The following is a 24,455-nucleotide window of genomic DNA, read 5'->3' as shown; positions in this document are numbered from 1 at the left end:
TCTTTCTTTCCCTTTCATTGAAATGTTCTCTTCCTGGCTTTAACGTTCACACGTGGTATCCCAGAGGGAAACCAGCCCCGCGGTGGGCGGAAAACCAGATGGAAGGTTCCTGTGTGAATCCTAAGCGCTTGAGTGGCTTCTAGGGCCACAAAGCCAATTTGGGACGTTTTCAGGGTCGCCCTGGCTCCCCAGGGTCATTGTCACTAGAGGGGGCGGTGCTTTGTCAAGGCCCCGCAATTTGAAAAAAAGAGCCCTGTGCCACATTCGCTGAGGCCTGGTCTCCATCGGGGGCGAGGCCGCTGGGCAGTCCGAAACCCGTAGTCAGAATCGGGAAACAGGACAGTTTCCCCCTAGGATGCAGCTGTGTTCCCCTAGAACGTTCCGGAAGCTTGGATGTAACTCTTGACAGGACGACCTCAGGAGTTGCTGAAGATATTGCAGATCTGCCCCCTGCTTTGCTTCTCGCTGTCCCCAGGGAGACGAGACACCCCCCCCCCACCCCCCACCAACTTCTTTCAGATAAAGATGATAATAACTTTCGAATCTGAGCGGCCTGAGCATAGCCTGGGAAGAGCCTTTATCCAGAGAAAATGCAGCAGAGAACCTCTGACCCCCAAACCACGCAGGTTCGGAAGGGGACGAGATGGGAGTGTCAGGATCAACCATTCCGGGAAATCTCAGGGGACCCAGCCCCAGCCCCTTCTGGTAGGGTCAGATTCTAAGACCCTTCTTTGGAAAAGTTCCTTTTCGGTGTTTGTTGTGTATCTCTGGGCCAAGGTCTCTGCCTGCTCCCCTTCCCCAGCCAAGGCAGGGCCGCTCACCCCCGCCCCCCTGCCTGCTGCTTCTCAGCCCCCCTGCCCCCCAATGCACATGCTTTATCACCTCCAGGGAATCATTCTAACAGACATATTTATTTGCTTGTTCTTACGTTTTAGTAAACTTTACTTCTTAGACCCAGTTTCAGATTTGCAGAAAAATCACAAAGATAATGCAAAGGGGTTCCCATAAACCCCTAACAAATTCCCCTGTTTTTAACCTCTTGTACTCATAATGGTACATTTGTTAGAACTAATGAACCAATATTGGGAAATTAAATCTCCCTTTTCCAGCTTATGGACGAGGGGCCCCTGGGGTCCTGGAGGGTGTGGGATTCCCTGGTGCCCAGGAGACCGCCTGGCTTCTCTGTCCTTGGCAGTGACGTGGGTCTGGGGCCTCGCACGAAGCCTGTGGGCTTCCTGACCTCTGAGGGGCGTGCCCCCCATCCTCTCTGGAAGAGCCAGCAGCTTCCAGGATGTGGCTGGAGGCGATTCCTCAGGCTTTCTCCCCTCAGGTGGCAGTCACCGTGTCACTGCTCCCCAAGGTGGTCACAGCTCCGCACGTGAGCATGAGGTGAAACCCTCTCCGTGTTTGCAATGATTCAGCTTCCATCATTTTGTTTCAGCCTCAGAGCCACCTGGCAGGCGAGGCAAGGCGACCGTGCATTTTCCTGGTGGGAAAACCGAGGCTCTGCGTCTTGTAGTCATTTGCCCGGAGCCTCAAAGCCCCAAAGCGCCGGTGGCTCAGCATTTTGCCGGTCTTGGAAAAGGTTTGTTTCTTCTTGCCCCGCTGCTTTTTTACGTATCCACTGCACCTAGAAAAGGCACAGAAAGAGTCTCTTTACGTCTTAGAAATGGAGGACCGTGCACTGAATTAGGAGCTCTTACCCAGGGAGGTGCGATGGGCTTTAGGGAATCCTCGAACCCCTGAGGTTGCGTTTGTGTATTTTTCTTGTTTATGTGGAGGGTGTCCATGATGTTTTTATTTGGTTGTTAAAGGTTACCAGACACCCCACCCCCCAAAAAACGGTTATGAGCCAGTGTTAAGTCCCATTTCCTTTCTCCCCAGCCTCCCCCCCCCCGCACTCAGGGATGCTCCTACACAGACACACAAAATCAGCCTCCAATCCACTGATCCCTCCCCGCTCCCGTGGGCTCGCTCTGCCTCTTCCTCGGCAGGGAACACGCACACCCTTTCCTAAAACACAGAGTATCCAGTTTGAAAGCATTTATTATGAGCATCTCCAAACATAGTAGCGGCGAGAAGAGCACAGTAAACCCCCGCATACGCGTCGCCCGGTGTCCGATCCCTTTGCAGCCAGGCCTTAAGGTAGTTCGGTCACGGCATCATTTCGTCCTTCCCCATCCAAGTACGCGTCGCTCAGAAAGGCGGGCGCCTTCTCACGCAGCCACCAGGCCACGATCACGCCTAAAGCTAAGGGTCATACCCTCCCTCCATCCAATCACATCCTGCATGTGAACGGCAGCACCTTTGATTTCGCAACATCACTGATGTGCGGCCCGATGGCCGGAAGCCTTTGTCCCCTTAGCAGGTGCCCCGCTCTGTTTAGGCTCCCACCTGTGCTGGCTGCTTCCCCACCTCCTCACCGTCCAGCCACCCAGCCCCGGCTGCCGCGGGACCGGCACCCAAGGGTCCAGGATACCCGGTCCGAGCCACCTCCTGCAAAAGGCTGGCCGATTATCTGCCACTGAAATGAAATTGCATCTTCAAAGCCCGTTTCATTTAAAAGGACATCCTAGTCCTGGAACAGTTGTGGAAAGCTATTTTTAAAACAGGAAGCGTCTGAGAAACAAAGAACCTGCCTCTTGAAATAATGGAGTAAATATTTCTGCCGCCTTATCAGATCTGGTTCCTTTTGAAACATGGTACTTTTGTTGCTGTTTTTTTTTTCCCCAAATTTTCCCCAGTAAAAGTTACCAGGAGCTGTACAAATTGTATCATGAGCTGTTGTTGGAAAAACATAAAGGGAAATGTGATCCTTATCACAGACTTATTCCAGAGAAATTACGTGATATGGGCTTGCATGTTTATGTTTAGTGGGTTTTTAAATATCTCTTTGATTTGCTCTCCAGCAGCAGTATGCTCCTGCTTCATGACCTTGGGCACACGCTACCTAACTGCTCTGGGACTCACTTTCCTCCTTTGGCAAGGAGGTTGGACCGGACGAAGACCTTTCTAGCTTTAAAAGTCTTAAGATTATGATTCAAGTCTCTAGAAAGGCACACATATTTTAGGAGTTCAGGTAACAATAAAGAAGAAAACGGAAACCATCCTGCTAGCCTCATCTTTACTTAAAATGTTTTGTGCACCTGTAGGTAACAATATCGTATTCTGATCACCAAACATGCTAAGAAGAGACTAGAGCTTAATTATTCCAACCACTAAAAAGAAATTATGATTATGTAATGCAATAGAGGTGCTAATTATTGCTAAATGGAAATCGTATTATAATACCTAAGTGTATCAAATTAACATGTACACCTTAAATTTACGCAGTGTTGTAAAAATTTACGCAATGTTATATGTCAAATGTATTTCAATAAAAATATTTTTCCATGCCTTAAAAAAAATTGAAAAAAATATTTTTCCACTCTTGAAAACCATTTGATAGCTAAGGGAGAAATGCTAGCTTAAATAACTAGTGTGTGTGTGTGTGTGTGTGTGTGTGTGTGTGTGTGTGTATACACTATTATATATTTACTACATGGGGCACCTGGATGTCTTAGTTGGTTGAGCATCCAACTCTTGATTTCAGTTCAGCTCATGATCCAGGGTTGTGGGATCGAGCCCCACACTCAATGTGGAGCCCGCCTAAGTTTCTGTCTCTCTCCCTCTCTCTCTCCCTCTGCCCTTCTTCCCTGCTCTAACTCTGTCTCTCTCAAATAAATGCTTACTACACATACTATTATATATAATTGTAGTAGTATTGTATATATTATTAGTCTGACCTATAATAGACTCTCATGTATAATGATAATACTATTATAACATATAGAGTCTATAACATGTCAATATCAAAATATTGTGACAAGGATATATATCAATACTATAATATGTACCTTATAAATTAAAAAAATATTTTATGAGAAGCCTCAGTTTAATAAATGAGCAATTCTGTGACCTTGCAATGGTCTTCCTACACTGACCTTCAATCTGGGGGTAGAGAACCCTTTCTGGGGACCAGAACATAAGGGCTTTTCAGATAATGGTCTGCAGTGCATATTGTTTCTTTGTGCTCGAGACAAAGGGCAGAGTTTCCATTCTGAGAGCCAAAAAAAGACCCAAGATGAGATGTGGCCATTGTTCAGCCGTAAACACACTTTTGAAAGGAAGTGGGGATCCTGGTTCTAAGAGACAGACCGGATCTGCGATTCCTTTCCGGGTCTAGATCCTAGGATAAGAGTCTTCTGGCTTCTCTTCCCCTAAGGGAGACCAGAGAAGACCCTGAGGGGTGAAGAGACCATGGGTGGGCTGGGAAGGACACAGCCTTGAGTCGGACAGACTCAGTGTCAACCCAGCTCCCCTCTCGATAGACCCGGGGGAGCCCACACCATCCCTCGGGACCATTTCTCCTCCTCTGTAAAGTGGAGAGAATAACATCATCTCCCAGGGCTGTTGTGAGAATCCATGGCAGTGTTCTCAGCACATTCTAGACGCTCAAGGTAGAAAGAACAGAAAGAACAGGAGTATTAGTTGTTTTGTCATCTATTTTTGTTACTAACTGTGGTAAGGAGAAAAAAAAAAAAACCCCACCTAACAAAATGCACCATCTCAACGATTTTTAGTGTGTGATTCAGTAGTGTGGACTCTCTTCGCGTTGTTGTGCAATAGCTCTCTAGAAGTTTTTCATCTTGCAAAACTGAAACTTCATAGCCATGGAACAACAACTCCCCGTTTCCCCTCTCCCCCAGCCGGTGGTAGTGGTTTTTGTTATTACTGATTCGGAGGGTTATTATTAAAGCGATGTTCGCCACGATAGTGATTGCCTTGCACTTCGATAGCAGGGGCTCGTGCCTTCTAGGTCTAGTACCCAGGAACGTGCGGAGAGCTAACTCTCGTCTATGCCACATAAGCTACCACTCTGTCGCGGAGTATGGGAGGCTCGTTCCCGGGGAAATTGGTGTGGGGTAGGCGGGGAGCCGGGAGGCCCCTCAGACCTGCTGTTAACTTTCCCGGAGATGGTACGAAGGCCCGTGGAGAGAAGGGGGCTCCCGTGTCCCGAGTGCCTTGGGCGGACCAAGTCCATTTTCGGCCCACAGACGGGGAAAATGGTGGTTATGTCCGAAACCAAGAGGCTAGCGCCGACTCAGAGGCTTGGCCAGGGGACTTTCCACTTGAGGAGGACAGATGCCATTGCCCTTGGAGTGGCACTGCTGGACTCTATCATGAGCCTGTCACCACTTCAACAGTGGTTATTTTTATAACCGACAATGAGACTTACTGGAAGTGCCCCGGCATTCATAGCTCCTGCAGTTAAGCCTGAGGAGTTGGAGGGCAATAGCCCCGGGACGTGGTGGTTCTTCGGGTCCTTGACCAAGACGATCCCACAGAGTAGATCCCTTCCAGCCCCGGAAGGATTCCGCGGATCCCCAGCCTTCCACAGGGCTGATTCTCTCTGGACATACGCTTGAGGCCACAGAGCCATCGCACTCTCCTGTCCTACAAGTCCTCTGACCCTCATGGCTTACCCCAGCCACCTTGTCACCTGCGCCTGCCTGGCCCTCCCAGGAAGGAGTGCGTCTGGCCAACTGCAGCGGGGGCGGGGGGGCAGATTCTCCCATTTTCCATCTTCCGTGCCACCTTCTTGATCTGTTTGAGCCTCTCGGTTGCCCTTTTTCTCTCAAGCATTGACTGGGCCAAGGAAGATGGTTCATTTAACAGAGGAAATGACTAGAAACTGATTTTCAGCTGAGGAGGCTCCTTTCACACCTAGAGCACATCCTACCCCTCGCAGACCTCCTACCCCTGTCCCCCAGGCCCGTGCCCCAGCTTGGGAGGAAGCCCTGCGGGGGGGCATTTGTCTGCTACTTTGTCTTCAGGCCATTGGCCATATTTCTAGCAACTCTTTTTCTCTATCTTTTGCCGCCTCTCACATCCAACCGTCCGCTTCGAACCCTGTTTTAGCTTAAATTGTCTTGCTGACTCTACATCCCAATCCTTGGGGCGGTGCCCACATGTATTCTCTGAATGAAACCTTTTCTTGGGAAGCGTGGGTGAGCGAACAAGCAGGAATTGTTCCAGCGGTCACCAGCCGGTGACAGACTCTGGGTCCCCCGTGCTGCCGTGGACCTTCTTGGGGGGGACGCGGGGACCCCCAGACAGATGGGAGGCTTTGGCAAGGCATCTGTAAGAGCGGAAGTCAGGCCGTGAGACTCCTCACCTGGCCTTCATGGAGGGCCTGTGGCAGCTGTGTAACTCAATCCAGAAAATTCTTCCCGCCTGTAGTCAGTCCAGTGACGCAGAGGCCATTCTCACTGAGTCACCTGCCTCCGTTACCTGAGAGTCTGGTCTAAGCCCTGGGGCCCGGGGCACCCTTACCGTTTGTCATTTGTAACTTTCTCTCGGGAGCCTGAGAACCATCCCAGGTCGACCTGCTGTATTTCTGTAGAAACCAGATGCCCTCGACTACGGTTGTATTTCCAGAAACAGGAAATGCTGCCAGCAGCCAACTGTACTTTGAATCAGATTTAATTCCACAGACTTTTACTTTCACTCACGTTGTTCTGGACCAGGGGCCAGTAGGCTTTCTGTCAGGGACCGGATAGTACATGGGTTTGGCTTTTGGGGCCGTATGGTTTCTCTTGCAATTACTCAAGTCTGCCATTATAGCACAAAAGCAGCCTGAGAACAGACAGCATGTGGCTGTGTGCCAATAAAACTTTATTTTACAAAACCATTTGGGGGGGCCACATTTGGCCCTCGGGCCATAGTTGGCCACACCAGATCTAGGGCCTGAGCTGGGTACTGGGGGGGCAGTGGTGAGCCAGACATTTTCTCTGCCCTCATGGAGCTCCAGCTGAATTTTTTCTTTTTTTAATTAGGGTGGAACACTTTCTGATTTCTCTGTAATTTGATTTCTATCTTTCTCTGGGGTGCAGGTGGCATTACTTGGAAGAATAAAAATTAAATGCTACATTGTTTGCCGCACTATGAAACCAGAGGTCCCCCTCCCTGTTTCCCCACAAATCTTAGAGTCAACGTGCTCAAAAGGAAATTATGCGAAATAAGAATGGCTCCTTCTGTGAATCTAATGATAACGTCAAGGTCATACCATCGTTTTGATTCCCCCACTGTCTACATTAGGGGCTCTCTTTCCCATCTTGACTTAAGGCTGACAAATGCATGGGCTGAAAAGATTTTTTTTTTTGCTTTTTTTTTTTTAAAGTTTATTTATTTTGAGAGAGAGAGAGAGAGCACGTACGCGCAGGGGTGGGGCAGAGAGAGGCAGAGCGAGACGGAGAGAGTCAATCCCAAGCAGGCTCTGTGCCGTCAGCTCAGAGCCCGATGCGGGGCTCCGTCTCACAGACCGTGAGATCATGACCTGAGCCAAAATCCGGAGTCCGTTGTTGAACCAACTGAGCCACCCAGGCGCCCCTGAACAGGATTTTTTTTTAAACCCTAAAATGGGAAATCCGTTGTGTTTTCTGAAAGTCACTCAAGTATCCAGTTATACGTGTTAGTGGAGCTCTAGGTAGCATTACCTCATGAAATGCAAAAGGGGTTTGAGCTCGCCCCTTTCTGTGTATCTGTTTTCTGTTGTTAATAAAGGAGTGACTGTCCCGAGAGGCTGCGGGTCAGTCCTCTGTTGTTATGTCTGATTTCCCCAATGTTGTGTTTATTTATCACATCATGGTAAAATACACAGCTGTAAAACTTACCGTCTTAACCATTTCTCAGTCCAGTCGGTGTCCGGTGAATTCATGTCGTGTAACCATCGTCACCATCCAGTCTCCAGGATTCTTCATCTTGTGACACTGAAAGTCTGTCCCCGTTAAACACAAATTTCCCATCCCTCCCCCAGATAGCAAAAGACAAATACTACGTAGGGTCATGCGGTATTTGTCTTTCGCGTCTGGCTCAGTTCTCTCAGCATAGTGTCCTCATGGCTCATCCGTGTTGTAACACGCGTCAGAATCTTCTTTTTTAAGGCGGAGTAATATTCTAGTGCACGCGCGTGCACGTGCGTTAAGTGTGTGCGTGTGTATCCTGTCTTGTTTTCCATCCATCCGTCAAGAGAAGAGACACTAAAAAAAGACCAAATTTTATGTTACACTCACAAAAGAATTTTGTGAAGAAGGACAGCATTTTATAATGGAAGCCCCTATTCCCATTTTCTTCTTTCAGATAATAATTTTGTTTTTATTGAGGTAAAATATACATAGCATAGAATTAACCACTTAATTAAGGGGCAATTGAGGGGCACTCGGTGCATTCGCAGTGTTGTGCAACCACCACCTGTAGGTCCAGAACATTCCCGTCACCCCAAGGGACACCCCCGCTCCCCATACCCCTCCCCTTGCCCCTGAGAACCACCAGTCTGTTCTCTGTCTCTATGGATCTGCCTGTTCTGGATGTTTCATGTTAATGGGATCACATACCGTGTGGATTTGGGTCTGGCTGCTTTCACTCGGCACGATGTTTGCAAGGTTCATCCCCCTTGTAGCGTGAGCTGGTGCTCCGTTCCTTTTTTTTAATGGCTGAATATTACTGCCTTGCGTGGATGGATTATTTTGTGTATTTACTTATACTTTGATGGGCGCTTGAGTTCTTCCTACTTTTTGGCCATTATGGATAATGCTGCGGTGAATATCCTGATTGTTTCTTGAACCAGCAAGCCAACAACAGCAACAATAATAAGAAAACAACTGCCAGGGCATCTGAGTGACTCAGTTTGTTAAGACTCCAACTTCTGCTCAGGTCAGGATCTCACGGTTCGTGGGCTCGAGCCCCGCGTCGGGCTCTGTGCTGCCAGCTCAGAGCCTGGAGCCTGCTTCAGATTCTGTGTCTCCCTCTCTCTCTGCCCCCCACCTCAGAAATAAAAACGTTAAAAAATTTTTTTTAAAAATTGCCAAAACTTTTCCTCCAGGCAAAAGTCTTTCAGGAGCCCCCTCCCCCCCCCCACTTAAAATGGCACCCATGAGGGACCCACTCATACTCAAGAAAGGACTAGTGCAAGGTCATCCACATGGACACTCTCTCTGGGTGCTTCCACTGGGCATCTCGGACTCTTCCCGTGCAGAAGTCGCTCAGAGTGGACAGTTGCCTTGGACATTGGGATTGTCCCCAAATGTGGCAGTGCCCCCCACCCCTAGTCCCACGTCGCAGAGACCCCGGATTAAACACGAGTGGGCTTGCTCCTTTGAAGTTCCACCATCTCTCTCTTCCTTCATTGAGCACCTACTGTGTACCTCGCATAGGGCAGGTCGAGTCCATCGGAGGGAGCCCCGCCAAGGCACCTGCTGAGGCCCCCCCCCTTTTTGCAGCGGAGGAGACGAAGGCCAGGAGCCACAGGGTGACAGTGGTGAACCCAAGAGCCCAGTTCAGACCTGCCCAACGTCCCCAGCCCCTGCTTTGTCGCCAAGGGCTTGCGCCTTCAAGTCACCCAAAGCCCAGACCCGGGCAGGCAGGGAAAAGCTGGCCTGAGGGCTCCTACAGGGACCCGCGCACACACGGGCAGAGGGTTGGTGGGAACCGGCTGTGCTTGATGTAACAGCTTCTGAGATAAGAAACCTTTCCTTCGACAAACCTCTGTATGACTCAAAACGAACCCACGAGCCCCCGGCAAGCTAGCCTAAGTCACCCCGGCCGTGCTGAGGAAATGAGACATCAGGATGTGTTTGAGGTTTGGGGTTCAACGGAAACACACCGGGAATGTGGAGAATTCTGCCCTGGAGAGTCGGGATCGGAGCCACTGGGCACGTTTGAAAGCCAAGGGAGAGATGGGGCTGGCCGGATTCCTCCTTGCGCTGGAACATCATAGAACCCCGAGGCCGCAGACGTGGGGTTTGGCTGAGGAGTCTTTTAGACCTGGGACAGTCCCCACAAGGCCAACTTAGGGTCAAGGTTGAAATCGGGGGTGACTGAGGCAGAGAGCAATCAGGATGTGCTGGAGAAGGCAGGACGGCAGCGTCTAGAACAGCATCTGGCATTTCGCGGGTGCAGAACTATTTCCTGAATGACTGTGACAATTTAGAGCCGCGTGTCTCAAAGTGTGGCCTGCAGGCGGCCAAGCCAGAGTCCCTGGGGTGCTGTATACCTGCCAACTTCTGGGCCCTGCCTGGGGTCCTCCACATGGGATTCCGTCTATGCTGGGGGACACAGAGGAGGGGACAGTACGGGCTGAGCTCCCACCGTGTGGCATGAAACGATTCTCTGATTCACTTTTCTGACCAGCCCAGGGGGACATTTGGCTCAGACGGGACCGGGCGGTTGCCCGGGGCTTTGGCCAGGAGGAGAGCGCCAGAACTGGGGTCAATCTGGGCCACAGACTTCAAGTCACGTCTACACTGCACCCTGCACACTACCTACCATCTTGACCTTTCTTGGGGTCAATAAGAAACCCTGTCATCTCAGGAAACCCTGGAGCTGGTGTTTTACTCCTTATGGGTAGCAGGAAGCAGAATCAATACCCCAGTTCGTGGTGCTGACCCTTCTGCAACCAGGCCCCCTCCTCATGCACACCCCTCACCCCTGGCTGCTCGGACCCAGTCGAATGGGGGAGCCGGATACCCATCCCAACCACCCCCACCCCCACCAGCCCTGGTTAGGTCAGTCTGCGTGACAGTGGGCAGGGCTCCTGCTGGGGGAGTCGGGACAGGCTTCCCGGTGGAGGTGACGCTTGAGTTGGGCCTTGAAGGGTGGACTGGGTTTGCCGCATGGACACACGGGAAGGGCTTTTCCACATGAGGAACAGCCTATGCAAAGGCGTGGACTTGGGGAGGAAGGAGTGAGGGTGAGTCGGGGTAGGGTCAGGGGGACCTTGGAGATTAGGCTTGTGAGGTAGAGGGTGCATGGGAGGCGTAGAGGCTCAGAGGAGGGAGATGTGGCTGTCTGTAAAGGGCCCGGAATGCCCAGTGAAGAAGTTTCTGACATATTCTAAACAAGCAAGGAAGGAGTGTGACCGGATGGCTGGGGCAGGCTCTCAGAAGCCGACCCCCAGTGAGGTCCTCACTGCCAGCCTTGGAGCCCTGAGGATCCATTCTTGGGGGCTGGGGGGTCACCTGTGTGAGTCGGGGCAGGCTCCCACTCTGGAGGCTATGCCCCCCCCCCCCGCCAGGAACTATGGGAAGTCTCCAGGGACACCCAGAGACCTCACGGGCTCCCCAGATCTGCAGATGAGGTGAGTCTCAGGTATACCCAGGCCCCTCGTGCAGGACCCAGATCTGCCCCCCGCCGCTCCCCCCGCAACATGGAAATCCAGCTCTGGAACTCGGGCCCCCCCCTTGGACAAATCCCTCGCTGCCGGGATGCCCTCCCGAAGGCTCCAGACAGGTTCTCCTGCATTATTGTATTTATTTTCCACGTATTTCTGAGTCTGCCAGATTTCTCTCTGTTTTGGATTTCTAATTTCATTGCGTTGTGGTCAGAGAACATACTTTATATCCTCTCTATCCTCGCCAGTCTACTGAGGTTGGTTTTGTGGCCTATCCCGGGGATAAAAACGATTCTGCTCCTCTTGGGTGGAGTGTTCGAGACGAGTCTGTTATATCCAGTTGGTTTATAGATTCTCTGTGCTTGAAAATAATTTTTTAGAAAGCTGGTGGGGGGAGAAGGGAGGGGGAAAGGCTTGTCAATAGCATGTTCTGTTCATGCTGGTCGGGATGAAAACAGAGTCGAGTCCTGGCGGGCAGCGTGCCGTTGGAGCTCGGTGGCTTGCCCGGCTCCCCTGGCATTTGTTTTCGTGGCTCCTGAGGGCCGAGGGGCCCGGGAGGCCTGGCTGGCCTGGCCCTCTGAGTGGCCTCCCCTGCCTCCGTGTGAGCGCGGATGCCGCTGGCCCGCATGAGGGCCTGGGTTTCTGAGTCCCGGCCCAGCTCAGGCCCTGGCCCAGCGGAGGGTCTCCGGGTCTGATGTGGCCTCCCGAGGAGGCCGTCCTGGGACGCCTGGGGCCCCGGCAGGGTGGGAAGCTGCCTGCACACTGCAGCCTGCGGGCGGATCAGGGTGGGCAGGCGGGCGTGCCGGGTGTGAGTGGCACCTCGACCGCAGGCCTGTCCAGCTCCCGGGGGTGCAAGCTCTGCACAGCCTGGGCTGCTGCGAAAACCTGATTTTGGGGTGGCCCCGAAACTGGGCCACCGGCAGCGCCCGCCCCCGTGGTGGTTCACAGACGAGGAAGCAGAGAGGCCCAGAACGTGGCCCACGGGAGCTGGGTCCTGGTGAAGAGCACGAGGTGGGGAACGGAGACCCGGGCCCGCCGGGGGGCTGGCTGGCGGCACCTGGATCCCCTGCTCAGCAAAGAGGGAGCACCTCTGAGCGGCGGCGAATACAGCCTCGAAAGCGAAAACGGGGGAGTCAGCAGCTCCGCTCCTGGGGAGATCTCCCAAAGTAGGGTCCTGTGCACACTCGTGTGCACAGCAGTGTTGTTCACCATCGCCAAAAGGTGGGAGTCACCCGAGGGCCCGGCGGTGGGGGAGCAGGCGAGAAAACTGGCCGATCCGCACAGTGGAGTATTACGCGGCCTTGAAAAAGGAGGGGCCTTCTGCCCCAGGCTGCGACCTGGATGCGCCCTGAGGACGTTATGCTGAGTGAGCTAAGCCACACACGCAATGGGACAGACACTGTGTGATGCCACTAATGTGAGGTCCCCAGAGGAGTCCCGGTCGTGGAGGCAGAAAGCAGGTGGTGGGGGGCGGGGGCCGGGGCTGGGGGAAGGGAGTGAGGAGTTGGTGCCTGACGGGGACAGAGTTTCAGTTCGGGACGATGGCAGAGCTCTGGAGGTAGACGGTGGGGACAGGGGTGTGAGTGCGCTTAAGGCCCCTGAGTTGGACACTTAAAAATGGTTCAGGGGGCGCCTGGGTGGCTCAGTCGGTTAAGCGGCCGACTTCGGCTCAGGTCATGATCTCGCGGTCCGTGAGTTCGAGCCCCGCGTCGGGCTCTGGGCTGACAGCTCAGAGCCTGGAGTCTGTTTCGGATTCTGTGTCTCCCTCTCTCTGACCCTCCCCCATTCATGCTCTGTCTCTCTCTGTCTCAAAAATAAATAAACGTTAAAAAAAAAAAAATGGTTCAGGTGGTTAGGTTTATGTCACGTGTATTTTACCACAATGACAAAATGAAGAAAACGAGGGATGTGGGGGAAGACGGTGGGGTGGTGGGGGTTAACATAGCTGGAGAAAGGGCGCAGGCTGGGGGCAGGGTCTTGGCAGGACCCCTGTCCCATCCTCCTTGGTCTAGAGGGGCTAGAATTGGGGGGGGGGACGTGGCTCCCTGAGTTGGTGCCAGCCTCAATTTGGCTTCTGCCCCCCAGGAGCCCCCAGTCAGAACCAGCCAGGGACCAGGGACCCACCCCCCCACACCCACCCAGGAATCTGGGGTGAAAATGCTCAGGGAACCAAGAGAAGGGCAAAGAAAGGTATGAGGACTCTTCCAGCTGTGGATCGTGTCATAGACACGGGCAGGGCATAGAGCTGATGGTCACTGCCTGCCTTAATCCCTCTGTGGCTCTCCACTGCCCTTCAGTCCTGCAGCCTTGGCTCATCCCTGCCTCTTCCCGCGCGTCCTAGTCAGAGCCACCTCCTCCTTCCCAGAAGCCCCCCATGTGTGGCCAACTCCCTCAACCCTCTCCCTCCCAGGTGGGCCAGTCTGTGAGCGCCAACATTGGAGGCAGGACACGTGGGTGTCCCATGAGACTGAGGGCATCGGTCATGCCGTTCCAGAGGGCAGGTCTGCAGAGACCTCCGGGACAGGGTGGGCACTTGGTCTCAGCCCTGGGGAGTCTGGGTAAGGATTTGGGAGGTGGAACGCTGTGGGACTCTTGCCTTTTTCTTGCTGTGTGATCTGGGGCAGGTGGCTCCCCTCTCTGAACCTCCTCATGCATCCCTCACCTCCTGGCACATCAAGAAGTTCATCTGCGGGGCGCCTGGGTGGCTCAGTCGGTTAAGTGTCTGACTTTGGCTCAGGTCACGATCTTGTGGTTCACAGGTTCGAGCCCCATGTCGGGCTCTGTGCTGACAGCTCAGAGCCTGGAGGCTGTTTCGGATTCTGTGTCTCCCTCCCTCTCTGCCCATCCCCCACTTGTTCTCTCTCTCTCTCTCAAAAATGAATAAAACATTAAAAAAAAAAAGTTCATCTGCCTCCCAATTCCACATGGTTGGGTAACTTGCTAACGTGTGGGCAGGCCCAGAGGAGCCAAATCATTTGAAAGAAGTCACTAAATACGTATTCAGCAGGATGAGGGCATTGAGTCCTCCCTCTGTCCCAGGGGGTGGGTGAGGTCAGCTGGATGGTCAGGTGTCTGAAGGACAAATAGTTGCCGGCCATGGGAAGAAGAAGAGGAAAAGAATCTCCAGCTGAGAGGATCGCCAAGTGCAAAGGCCCTGAGGCAGGGCTGAAGGGCATACCTGTTTATTCCCAGAGCCACAAATGGCCACAAATGTACCCTGCCCCAACCTCCCTCTCCTCCAAAAAAAGAATTGAACTCTGTGAAGTAGGGAGCATCGAGACTCGCCTCCTTCCTCTGTCTCCCTCCCGAAATGGGAGTGAACCTGGCCTTCCAGGCCCACACAGCTAAGGGAAAATCCTGAGTTTCAGAGTGGAGGGTCCTAGGATCAGTATATGACTCTGGGAGACACCTCTGGGCCTCCGTTTCCTCCGTTGCGAGGACGAGATGATGCTCTGAGAGGCTTACAGGTCTGCGGCAGAAAGGATGTGCTGGGGGTCAGTGAGAGGGCCACTTGCTGGCAGGCACAGAGGAGGAAGCAGAGGTGCTGGGAATTGAGACTCCAGAGCCAGCTTCTTCCACCCCCCTGCCTACGGAGGGCCGCCCAGGGCCCCAACCCTTTGTCCAGTGGCCTCCTATTCTCACCCGAGGATCTGGTTTCTGGCTTCAAGGCTGCAGAGGCGACCCCAGTACAGCTTGGCTTTGCTGCTACCGGTGGCTACGGGAAGAATGTGCAAATCAGCATTCCAGGCTAAGGGGGCAGCAAATGCAAAGGTCCTGAGGCAGGACCAGAGGGGAGCGTGTTTGGCTGACAGTAAGGAGGTCGGTGTGGCTGAGTGAGCATGCAGGAGTGGGATAAGATGGGGGGGGGGGGCCCTCAGACCACAATGAAGCCTTTGGGTTTATTCTAGAACGACGAGAAGCTACTGGAGGACACCGTCTGATTTTATGGGGGAGACAAAATTGTCCCCAGTATGAGGCCCGTGTAGAGGAGCCACTGGTCCAATGGCCTTGTTTTCAGATGGGGAAACGGAGGCCTGGAGACACTCAGCGACTGCCCACTGCAGAGGCACCCCAGTGGGAAAAAACCTCCATTCCGGGCAGCCCCAAGTTCAAGGCTCAGCTCCTTCACGTGGACAGCGGCCTCGCCTCCCCACACCTCCATTCTCCCGCCTGTACAATGGGTACAAACTCCCGGAAGACACTCATCACAGGATCTGTCTCATAGAAATCCCACCCCTTGCCTCCTGTCTATGGAGACTTTCAAGCCTTTTTTTTTTTTTTTTTTAACTCGTGGTAAGACATACATAATAAAAACAGTTTACCATTTTAATCACTTTTAAGTATATGATTCAATGCTATTAGTCACATTTACTGTCATACAACCATCCCCACTATGTCCAAAACTTGTCCATCACGTCAGATGGAAACTCTGTCCCCATTAGACACTGACTAACTGCCCAGCACCCACCATCTACTTTCTGTCTGTATGGATTTACCCACTCGAAGGGCCTCGTATGAGTGGAATCGTACCGCGTGTGATCTTTGGAGTCTGGTGTCTTTCACTCGGCATGATGGCTTCAGGGTTCACCCACCTCGTAGCGAGTGTCCGAGCTTCGTTCCCTCTTGTGGCTGAATCATAGATGGACCACCTGGGGTCATCCGTTCAGCTGTTGATGGACACGCGGGTTGTTTCCACCCTTTGGCGGCTGAGTCCTGTGGCTGTGAACACGGGTGCATAAGCCCCTGTTTGAGTCTCTCTTTTTAATTCTTCGGGGTCTACGGCAAGGAGCGGAATGGCTGGGCCACGTGATTGCTCTGTTTAGCTTTTTGGGGGACTGCTCCCCGCCCCAGGCCTCCTTTTGTTGCATCTTGTAACATCTCAGGGGACTCCATGCGCCTCCAAATACTGTTTCCTGACTCTGTTTCTCCCCGTCTGAGACTTTCCTGGAAAATAAGCTTTCCACGATGTTCGGATGGAAGTCTCGAAGGGGCTCACTGGGGCCTCCAAGACACTGGGAGCTTGATATGTTTCAGCATGTAGACTTTTCCAGGCACGGGTAGGAGCTGTGACATCAGGCTGACCAGGGTTCGAGCCCTGGCTCCACTACCTACACCTGCAAGGGACCCAGGCTAGCCTTCCCACTGTGAGCCCCGCTTTCTGCATCTGGAAAACTGGGGTGGCGATCCTGGCCCCTCCGCCTCTCGGTGGGAGGGCTGAAAGAGAGAACTGGTGGAAAGTGCCTGGGATTTGGAAGCACCTGCCCCAGCCCTTGCGCTCAGTTCAAGTTCGCACTGGGTTAATCATTCAACAAACTTGTTGACATCGGCTCTGGGTGATGGCTCGAGGCTGAGTCACTTCTGAGTCACTGTTGCTTCCCTAGGACTCTGCTCATTAGGTGCATCTGCTGAGGGAATGAAAGGGAGAGACACAGAGAGAGGAGGGGAAAAGGGAGAGAGAGAGAGAGAGAGAGAGAGAGAGAGAGAGGGAGGAAGGGAGGGAGGGAGAGAGAGGTGGGGAGAAAGAAAAAGAGACAAGAGAGACAGAGACACAGAGACAGATGGGGTGGTGGGGGTTAACCCAGAACTCAAATCTACGCACCAGATTGCACCAGGGGGACACTCGCGGCACTGGCCACACCCGAGTGCTGGGCACTGTCCTCACCCTCCGTCCTGCCATCCTGTCCTAAGGGCATCTTCACTTTCTAGACCAAGAAGCAGGCCCGCGAGGCAGACATGGGGGCTTTGGTGGCGGAGAAGACTTTTGCCCAAGTGGTGGTTCTCACCGCAGGCGGTTCTGTGCACCCCCTCCGCAGGGGATGCTCGGTGATGTCGTGACTGAGGGGCTGGGGTTGCTACTGGCACCTGGTGGGTGAAGGCCAGGGATGCCGCTCGACACCCTGCAGCGTCCAGACTGGCCCCTGACAGCAGAGAAGGATCCAGCCTTAAAGGTCGGTGGTGCCGAGGGAGAGAAACCCTGTGTCAGTTATTTGGAGAAGGATCGGTTTAAGTCCCCACTCACACTACGCGGCAGCATACGTCCCGATCGATTAGATGACATACACCGGGTCGGTCTTGTTACCGCCTCTCCCCCTCAGTGGGTGTATTTATTTATTGCTTATGTATTTATTTTTTTTAATGTTTTTATTTTTGAGACAGAGAGAGACAGAACCTGAGCAGGGGAGGAGCAGAGAGAGAGGGAGGCACAGAATCCGAACCGGGCTCCAGGCTCCGAGCTGCCGGCACAGAGCCCGACGCGGGGCTCGAACCCACCAACGGTGAGATCGTGACCTGAGCCGAGGTCGGACGTTCAGCCGACGGAGCCACCGAGGCGCCCCCAGCGGGTGTATCTAAACGCGGGCCGTGCCATATGGGAGGAGCTCGGATTACAGATGCAAAGTCTCTCAGGTGGCCATGGAAGCTCTAGCCCAGTGGTTCTCAATCTGGGGTGGTTCTGCACCCCCAGGGGGCACTTGGCAATGTCTGGAGACATTTTTGGTTGTCACAGCTTGAGGGGATGTGTGCTGCTGGTGTCCAGTGGGCGGGGCCAGGCACGCTGCTAAACGCCCCACAGTATACAAGGGAGCCACCGTGACACAGAATGACCTGCCCCCAAAGGTCGACAGAGCCATGGTTGAGAAACCCTGTCCTCAGCACCCACCAGCTCGGCATGGGTCCAGGCCGTTGGAGCCACCTGGCCCTGGTGCCCCCCTGAGCCATCTCTGGCTTGCGGCCTTGGGACTCCCCAGGGCGCTGCTGGGTCTGGGTGCTAACTCAGCTTTGCCGATGGGGCAGGGCGCTGAGTCAGGGACTCACCTTACCCTCTGAAAGCTCCCATTTCCTCTGTTTCACACCATATTCTGTCACCAGCCCGGGTGCCCCGGGCTCCCTGACACACAGGAAACTCCTGGCAGAAAAACAGCTCTTGTGCCCTTCCCCCACCTCTGGAGTGACTCTTGGGAGATCACTCTGGCGATGCCTAAAGTCCCCGCCAACCTTCATCGCTTCCAACCCCTTTACCCACCTCCCCAGAAGACAGTATGAAGCATGGCCAAGTACATGTATATGCTCCGTGCTTGTTTGCATAAGCAATTTTTGGCACATCTAATGGAATAGTATGCAGCCATTTAAAATGGTAATAAAAACGCATCGTGGAGGACAAAATACGGAAAAATGGTTTTAACCTTGCTTGGAAAAAGAAAAGTTGGTGGGGGGGGGACGTGCTGATCCTTGCAGCCATGTGAAAGCAATTCGACCACTAACCGGAAACCCCTCCCTCTAAACACCTTTGATTGCAATCAGGCTGTAGAAGGCAGGGTAAATTGTTTTTCTTTCTTTTTCTTTGTTTTGATATTTAATATTTTCTCAAATGGATGCCAGAACTTCTTTTATGGAAAGGAAAAGTGTTGAGGTGCTCGGTCTTCTTACGGCCATTGGAGACGGGGCCCTGCAGTGAGATTTTTTTCCCCCCTACTTTCTCTCTGGGTGACATCTGCCATCAAAGCTTGCTTCCTGGGACGGGGCCACCTCCTTGCTAATAAAAGCAACGAATGTTGATCTTTTAGGAACCAAGGTTCCAGTTCTCCCACTCAGGCGCTGCTGATGTTTGGGGCTGGATCATTCTCTGTGGTGGGTGCATCATCATAAGCTGTTTAACAGGGGCGCCTGGTGGCTCCGTCGGTTAAGCATCCAACTCTTATTTTTTTTTTTTAAATGTTTATTTTTGAGAGCATGCGAGAGAGACAGAGCATGAGCAGGGAAGGGACAGAGAGAGAGAGAGAGAGAGGGAGACACAGAACCCGAAGCAGGCTCCAGGCGGTCAGCACAGAGCCGGACACAGGGCTCGAACTCAGGAACCACGAGATCATGACCTGAGCCGAAGTCGGACGCTCAACCGACTGAGCCACCCAGGCGGCCCAAGCCTCCGACTCTTGATCTCAGCTCGGCTCTTGATCTCAGGGTTGTGAGTTCAAGCCCTGCATTGGGACCCACGCTGGGCATGAAGCCTACTTAAAAAAAAAAGGTAACAGCACCACGGGTCTCCGCCCATGCCAGGAGCACCCCGCCACCACCCCGGCCCCGGTTGTGGCAACCAAAAATATCTCTAGACCAGGTCACCCCTGGGAGAGAACCACGCCTCCAGAAGATAGAAGGTGACATTCGGGTTTCCAGAAAGGGCCGGAAAAAAACGATGAGGGATATTTCTGTATTAATCAGCGCAGGCTGAAACACACAGCCCTATCCGAGCGGAACGCTCTGCTCTATCTGTGGGAGGCGCTCAGGAAACAGACACTGAACAGCTTCAGTCCCGTTACAACTGGCGTCTCTTTGGACTCAGAGGCCTCCGGGGGAAACCTGGGAGGTGTTTTTGAGCAAGCAAGAAAAATGGCTTTACCTGCTAGCTTCAACTCAACAGGAAAGTCTGCAGACCCTACAAAGAGCTATTTTAAATTTCTTGTGAGTCTTTGTTCTGTGCCTTCCCCCCACCCAGTGCCTCCGGAACCAGCGGTGAGCAAAGCAGATCGGTTCCACAGGTCGAGGGGGCCACTGCTCCGCTCTGGAACAGTTTCTGCAAAAGCCGCAGAGAGAGGGTACAGGAGGCTCACACACTCACACGCGCTTCATCGCCGGCGGAACTGGGCCCCGGCTATTTACTCGAGAAAGATGAATCAGATTGCCATCTCCCATTTCTGCTTTTTGTGGATTACCAAACGCTCTCAGCTGTTTCCAGGACTGCCTTGGGGAGGGGGGATGGAGGGAGGGAGGGAGGAAATCCCAGCCTCTGTCGCAATGGGGCGAGAGTGTTTTAAAATAGGTGCTGCTTACAAGCTATTTTCACTTTCTGGAAACAACTTGTGCAATGGTTGGTAGCCATGGTGACCCACCCGGGGGCCCCCGAGAAGGGGGAAGGTGAGGGAGAGCCCGCCTGCCGGAGACAGGCACCTCCTCGCCCGGACGGAGACGTTTGGGGTTTAGGAGGAGGGTCTCTGCAGTGGCCACCTTCAGTCACCAAAGCAGGGGCTCTGATGCGATTCCTTCACACCAGGGCACCTGCCGGGGAGGGTCTCATAACCCACCGGCGCAAGCACCAGATGGGTTGCTGCAGAAAGCCCCTCGCCCCTTCCAGAGGAGTTCGGGGACCCTCAGGAGGCAGACAGACCAGGTTAGGCACCCTAATGCCACCACTCCCTAGCTACCTCTCTGGGCCTCAGTTTCCTCCTCTGGAAAAGAGCGCCCACCATACAGAGCCCTCAAACATGGATTTCCTTTTTTCTAACAGGATGGGGGACTCACCCTTTAAAACATCCTGCTGAAAGGCGAGAGTAGTAAAAGGCAAAGCGGGTCAGAAATTCAGCATTTTTTCCCTTTAAAAAAAAAAAAAAAGAGGTGTGTGTGTGTTGGGTGGAGGAAGGTGGGGGGAGGGGGCAGGGGATGGGTTAGCTTGCACACTCCAGAAGTTTGGCTAAAACCTCAGAAGCTTCCAGAAAGAGGTAAGTCTTTTTTCAGCCCAGAGGAGGCCACGTCAGTGAGACCAGCACTTTCCCCAGCTCTGGGGAAAAGGAGGCAATTTATGGCTCAGGGAACAACCTTAAAATAACTCTCCCTCAGTCTTAAAATGTAGTGTTTAAATTTATAGAAAACCCCACGGTTCCTGGCAGCTGGGTGCTGCAGCTGACAACCCAGGGTGCTGGCTGGGGTGGGAGGCACTCTCCCCCCCCCCCCCACACCTCTGCCAGCCCGCCTTCCATCAAAGCTGCCGGTTCCCCCGAGTCCCACCCTACACCCCAGCTTCCAAGCAGCCAGACCAGAGCTGTGATTTTTTTTCCAAAGATGCAAAACTTTTTTTTTTTTAATTAAAAAACAACAACAACAAAAGTCTTATAAAAATGAACCAGGGAGCCAAAATGCCCACCTGTCTCCCTATTTACAGTAATACAATATCTGTCACAGTCACTATGTACAATATTATAAAAAAAAATGTCGAAGACAGTACAAATTAAGGCGGCATTTCTCACAAGGCATCAAGCCTCGATCCTCTAGTGTAGACCCGGTGGCGGGGAAGACGACACTTAATTATTGCACCATTTTGAAAACAAAACTCGTCAAGAAGGATCGTGGTCTTCTCCCACCGGGCCTTCAGTCTCTGATGGGGGCCGGGGCGTCATCGTCGTCATGGGGGTGGGGAGCCCCCTCGATGGCCGCGCTGTGCCCAGCCCGGTCCTCTGGGCCCAATAAATACCAGTCACAGTTTGGGAGGGGGCCGCACCCGGCGCGTGGGACCCGCCACGGCCGCGCGCGGTGGGGGGCGGGGGGAGGCGGAGGGGCGTCCAGGCTACATGTGCCGCTTCATGTGCAGCGCCAGGTGGTCGGAGCGCGAGAAGGCACGGTCGCACAGGTGGCACTGGAAGGGACGGTGGCCCGTGTGCTTGCGGTAGTGGCGCGTGAGTTCATCTGAGCGCGCGAACTTCCAGCCGCAGCCGTCCCAGTTGCAGTGATAGGGCTTCTCGCCTGCAGAGAGGGGGCGAGAGCGGGCCTCAGTTTGCTTCCCAGGGACTGCTCCGCCCCGCCTGCGGCCCCGCTACGCACACCCTCCCCGCGACAGTGGCCACTCGGGCGCGCGCAACCCACCCCTGTAACCAGCCCCCTGAAGCCGCCGGGGAACCTACGTTTTGGACCTCCAGGGATCCTAGGCGCTCACCCCTGGCTCTCGGGCCTCCTGATTCTCGCCCCCGGGGAGCCCAAAGTGCGCACTGTCCGCGCCCCCAGAGGGGTCCTAGGCTGGCAGCCTCTTCCCCAACGTTCTGAGACCCATCGTCCCCCTAGGATTCCTAAGCGCGTGCACCCTCTTCCCAAAGCCCCGAGCCACACGCTCCCAGGAGGGTCCTAAGCGTGCGTCCCTCCCGCAACATTCTCAGAGTCCCCCGAAGGTTCCTAAGCGCGCACCCGCTCCCCAACCTCTTGAGCCACGCCTCCAGGGAGTCCTAAACTTGCGACCCCCTTCCCAATCTCCTGGGCCACGCCCTCTCGGGGCGTGGGGGGAGGGGGGTGTTCCTCAGCGCGCGCCACTAGCGCAGAGCCCCCGGCCACCAACCCCGGCCCGCGCGCGTCGCCCACCTGTGTGCGTGCGCAAGTGCGCCTTGAGGTGCGAGCTCTTGGTGTAGGTCTTGCCGCAGCCCGCGTAGCTGCAGGTGTGCGTGGCGGTGCGCTTGCGCGGCCAGGAGCGGCGGCCGCGCTTGGGCTTGGCTTCCAGCAGCTCCAGCGGGGACGCGGGAGGCGTGAGGAGACCTCGGGCGGCGGGCGGCGCCAAGCCCAGAGCGGCGGCGGCGGCGGCGGCGGCGGCCGCGTCGTCGAAGAGACCGAAGGCGGCGGGCGCGGGCGGCGCGTAATGCAGGCCGGGCCCGGGCGCTCCGAAGCCGGGGCCGCCGAAGGGCGGCGGGAAGGGGGCGCGCGGACCGGGCGCGGGCAGGCGCGCGGGGCCGTCGGGGCTGAGCGGCGGCGTGTCGGGCGGCGGCGGGGGGCGGCCCCCGGGGCCTCTCATGCACGCAGCCGCCGGGCCCGGGGCGCCCTCGCGCTTGAGGCCCCGCGGCCCGCGGGTCAGGCCGGGCGCGCAGCCGTAGCCGCCGCCGCCGTCCGCCTCGGGGGGCTCGGCCTTCACTAGGCGGCCGGGTGGCGCCAGCAGGAAGCGGCCGTGCAGCGCGGGCCCCGGCGGCACGTCCAGCTCGGGCCGCAGCAGCTCGGACACCAGGCCGCCCGCAGGGGCGCTGTAGGGCGGCGGCGCGCTGGGCTCCGGGTAGTAGAACGCAGGCGGCGGGGGCGGCGGCGGCGGCGGCTCGGGGGCCGCCTCGGCGCCAAGGCCGTCCAGCCCCATGGACAGGATGAAGTCCAGCACGCTGTTGAGGTCGTCGTCGGTGCCGCCCGCCTCGGGCTCTGCGCGCGGCCAGCGCTGCGGGTGACGGGGAGACAGGGCGCGGGCGTGAGCGCGCGACGGGGCCCGGGGATCTCCGCCCGCCGCCTGCGTTCTACGGCCCTGAGCCCGCGGTCCCGCCGCCTGCGTGTTACAACACGGAGCCCGCGGTCCCCGCCGCCTGCGTTCTACTACCCCGCAGCCCGCGTTTCACTCCCCTGAGCCAGCCGCCCCCGCCGCCCCGCGGTCCCGGCCGCCCCCGATGTCCCTGCCGCCCTCACCTCCTGCAGGCCACGCTCGCGGCACGGACTGGCGAAAGTGGAGAAGGACGGCAGGATGGGCTCGCTCAGCGCCATGGCTGGGACCTGGGGCCGACGCGGGTTTGGGACACCGGTGACTGGCTGCCCGGAGCCGGGCTGGTCGGGGCGCGGGCGGGCGGGGACGCTCTGCGGCCCGCGGCCGGGCCCGCCCAAGCCTTATAGGCGCGGCGCTCACGGGGGCCGGGCCAAGGCGGCGGCGGCGGAAACGCGTCCCGGATGGGGACGAGCTCCGGGCGCAGCCTAAATTTAGCCGCGGTATATAAGCCGGCGGGCGGCGGCGGCCGTGGCCACTGCGGCCGCCAGGGCTCTGCGCAGCGGGGCCGGCCCCTTGCGCACCGCCAGGCCGCGCCCCCCTCCCGGGCCCGCCCCCGCCCGTCTCCCGGGCGACGCGTCAACACGCGCTCCACAACAGCAGCGTGACGCCCAGGGATCCCCGGGGTGCCCCGTGGGCTCCCGCCCGCTCGGGGACTGGCAAGACCTGGAGCGGAGGCGGCATCCGGGACCCGGCGCTCTAAGTCGAACACTGGGTCCCGGGGCCTCCCGGGTTCCCTCAATGGATGGGGAGAATGGTCCCCAACGCCTCGGAGGGGTTCCCAGAACCCCTGATCGCTGGAGAGATTGGCCCACAGCTTCCGAGGGGTCCCCAGAATCCTAGATGGATGGGGAGACTGTGTCCCGGGGCCTTGGCGTGAGGTTCCTGGGAACCCTGATGGATGGGGGATTGGGGTCCCCAGGATTCACGATGGGTGGGGACGCTCAGCCTCTCATTTCCTGGGGACCCACTAAGCCCGACCCACTGTTATGCCCATCACTCTGCAAAAAACCTTGCACGATGACATCAACAAATGTTAAGTCTTTGAGACGCCCTCCCTCAAGGAAGCCCTCCAGGGAAACTGAGGCTTGGGGGGCTCGGGGAGAGGATGGCGGTTCTCCAGAGGCTGGGAGGCCTAGTGCCTTTACTGACTTGTATAAGTGAAGAGGCTGGGGACGACAGTCTCTTCCCCCAACACAGCCCCAGCCCTGG

General features: G+C 55.5%; 1 protein-coding gene across 1 annotated transcript; it reads right to left on the bottom strand.

Moving 5' to 3' along the window:
* Window positions 1-21,003: 21,003 nt before the first annotated feature.
* KLF2 (KLF transcription factor 2) lies at window positions 21,004-23,585 on the bottom strand. The gene is made up of 3 exons (XM_060630531.3): window positions 23,393-23,585; window positions 22,322-23,150; window positions 21,004-21,715 (listed from the first exon to the last, which is right to left on the bottom strand). The coding sequence occupies exons 1-3, from the start codon at window positions 23,465-23,467 to the stop codon at window positions 21,540-21,542; spliced, it is 1,080 nt and encodes a 359-aa protein (XP_060486514.1). The 5' UTR covers window positions 23,468-23,585; the 3' UTR covers window positions 21,004-21,539.
* Window positions 23,586-24,455: the final 870 nt, after the last annotated feature.

This window comes from Panthera onca, chromosome A2, assembly GCF_046562875.1.
Source record: "Panthera onca isolate mPanOnc1 chromosome A2, mPanOnc1 haplotype 2, whole genome shotgun sequence".
NCBI classification, from domain to species: domain Eukaryota; kingdom Metazoa; phylum Chordata; class Mammalia; order Carnivora; family Felidae; genus Panthera; species Panthera onca.
This window is presented reverse-complemented; position numbering and strand designations above follow the sequence as displayed.

Bases quoted from the DNA above. Each gene is read 5' to 3' on its own strand.
- KLF2 (XM_060630531.3), bottom strand. From the start codon at position 23,467: ATGGCGCTGAGCGAGCCCATCCTGCCGTCCTTCTCCACTTTCGCCAGT. The intron at 23,151-23,392 runs GTGAGGGCGGCA...CGTCACCCGCAG, and splicing joins GCGAGCGTGGCCTGCAGGAG to CGCTGGCCGCGCGCAGAGCC. The intron at 21,716-22,321 runs GTGGGCGACGCG...CCCTCTCTGCAG, and splicing joins GCACTTGCGCACGCACACAG to GCGAGAAGCCCTATCACTGC.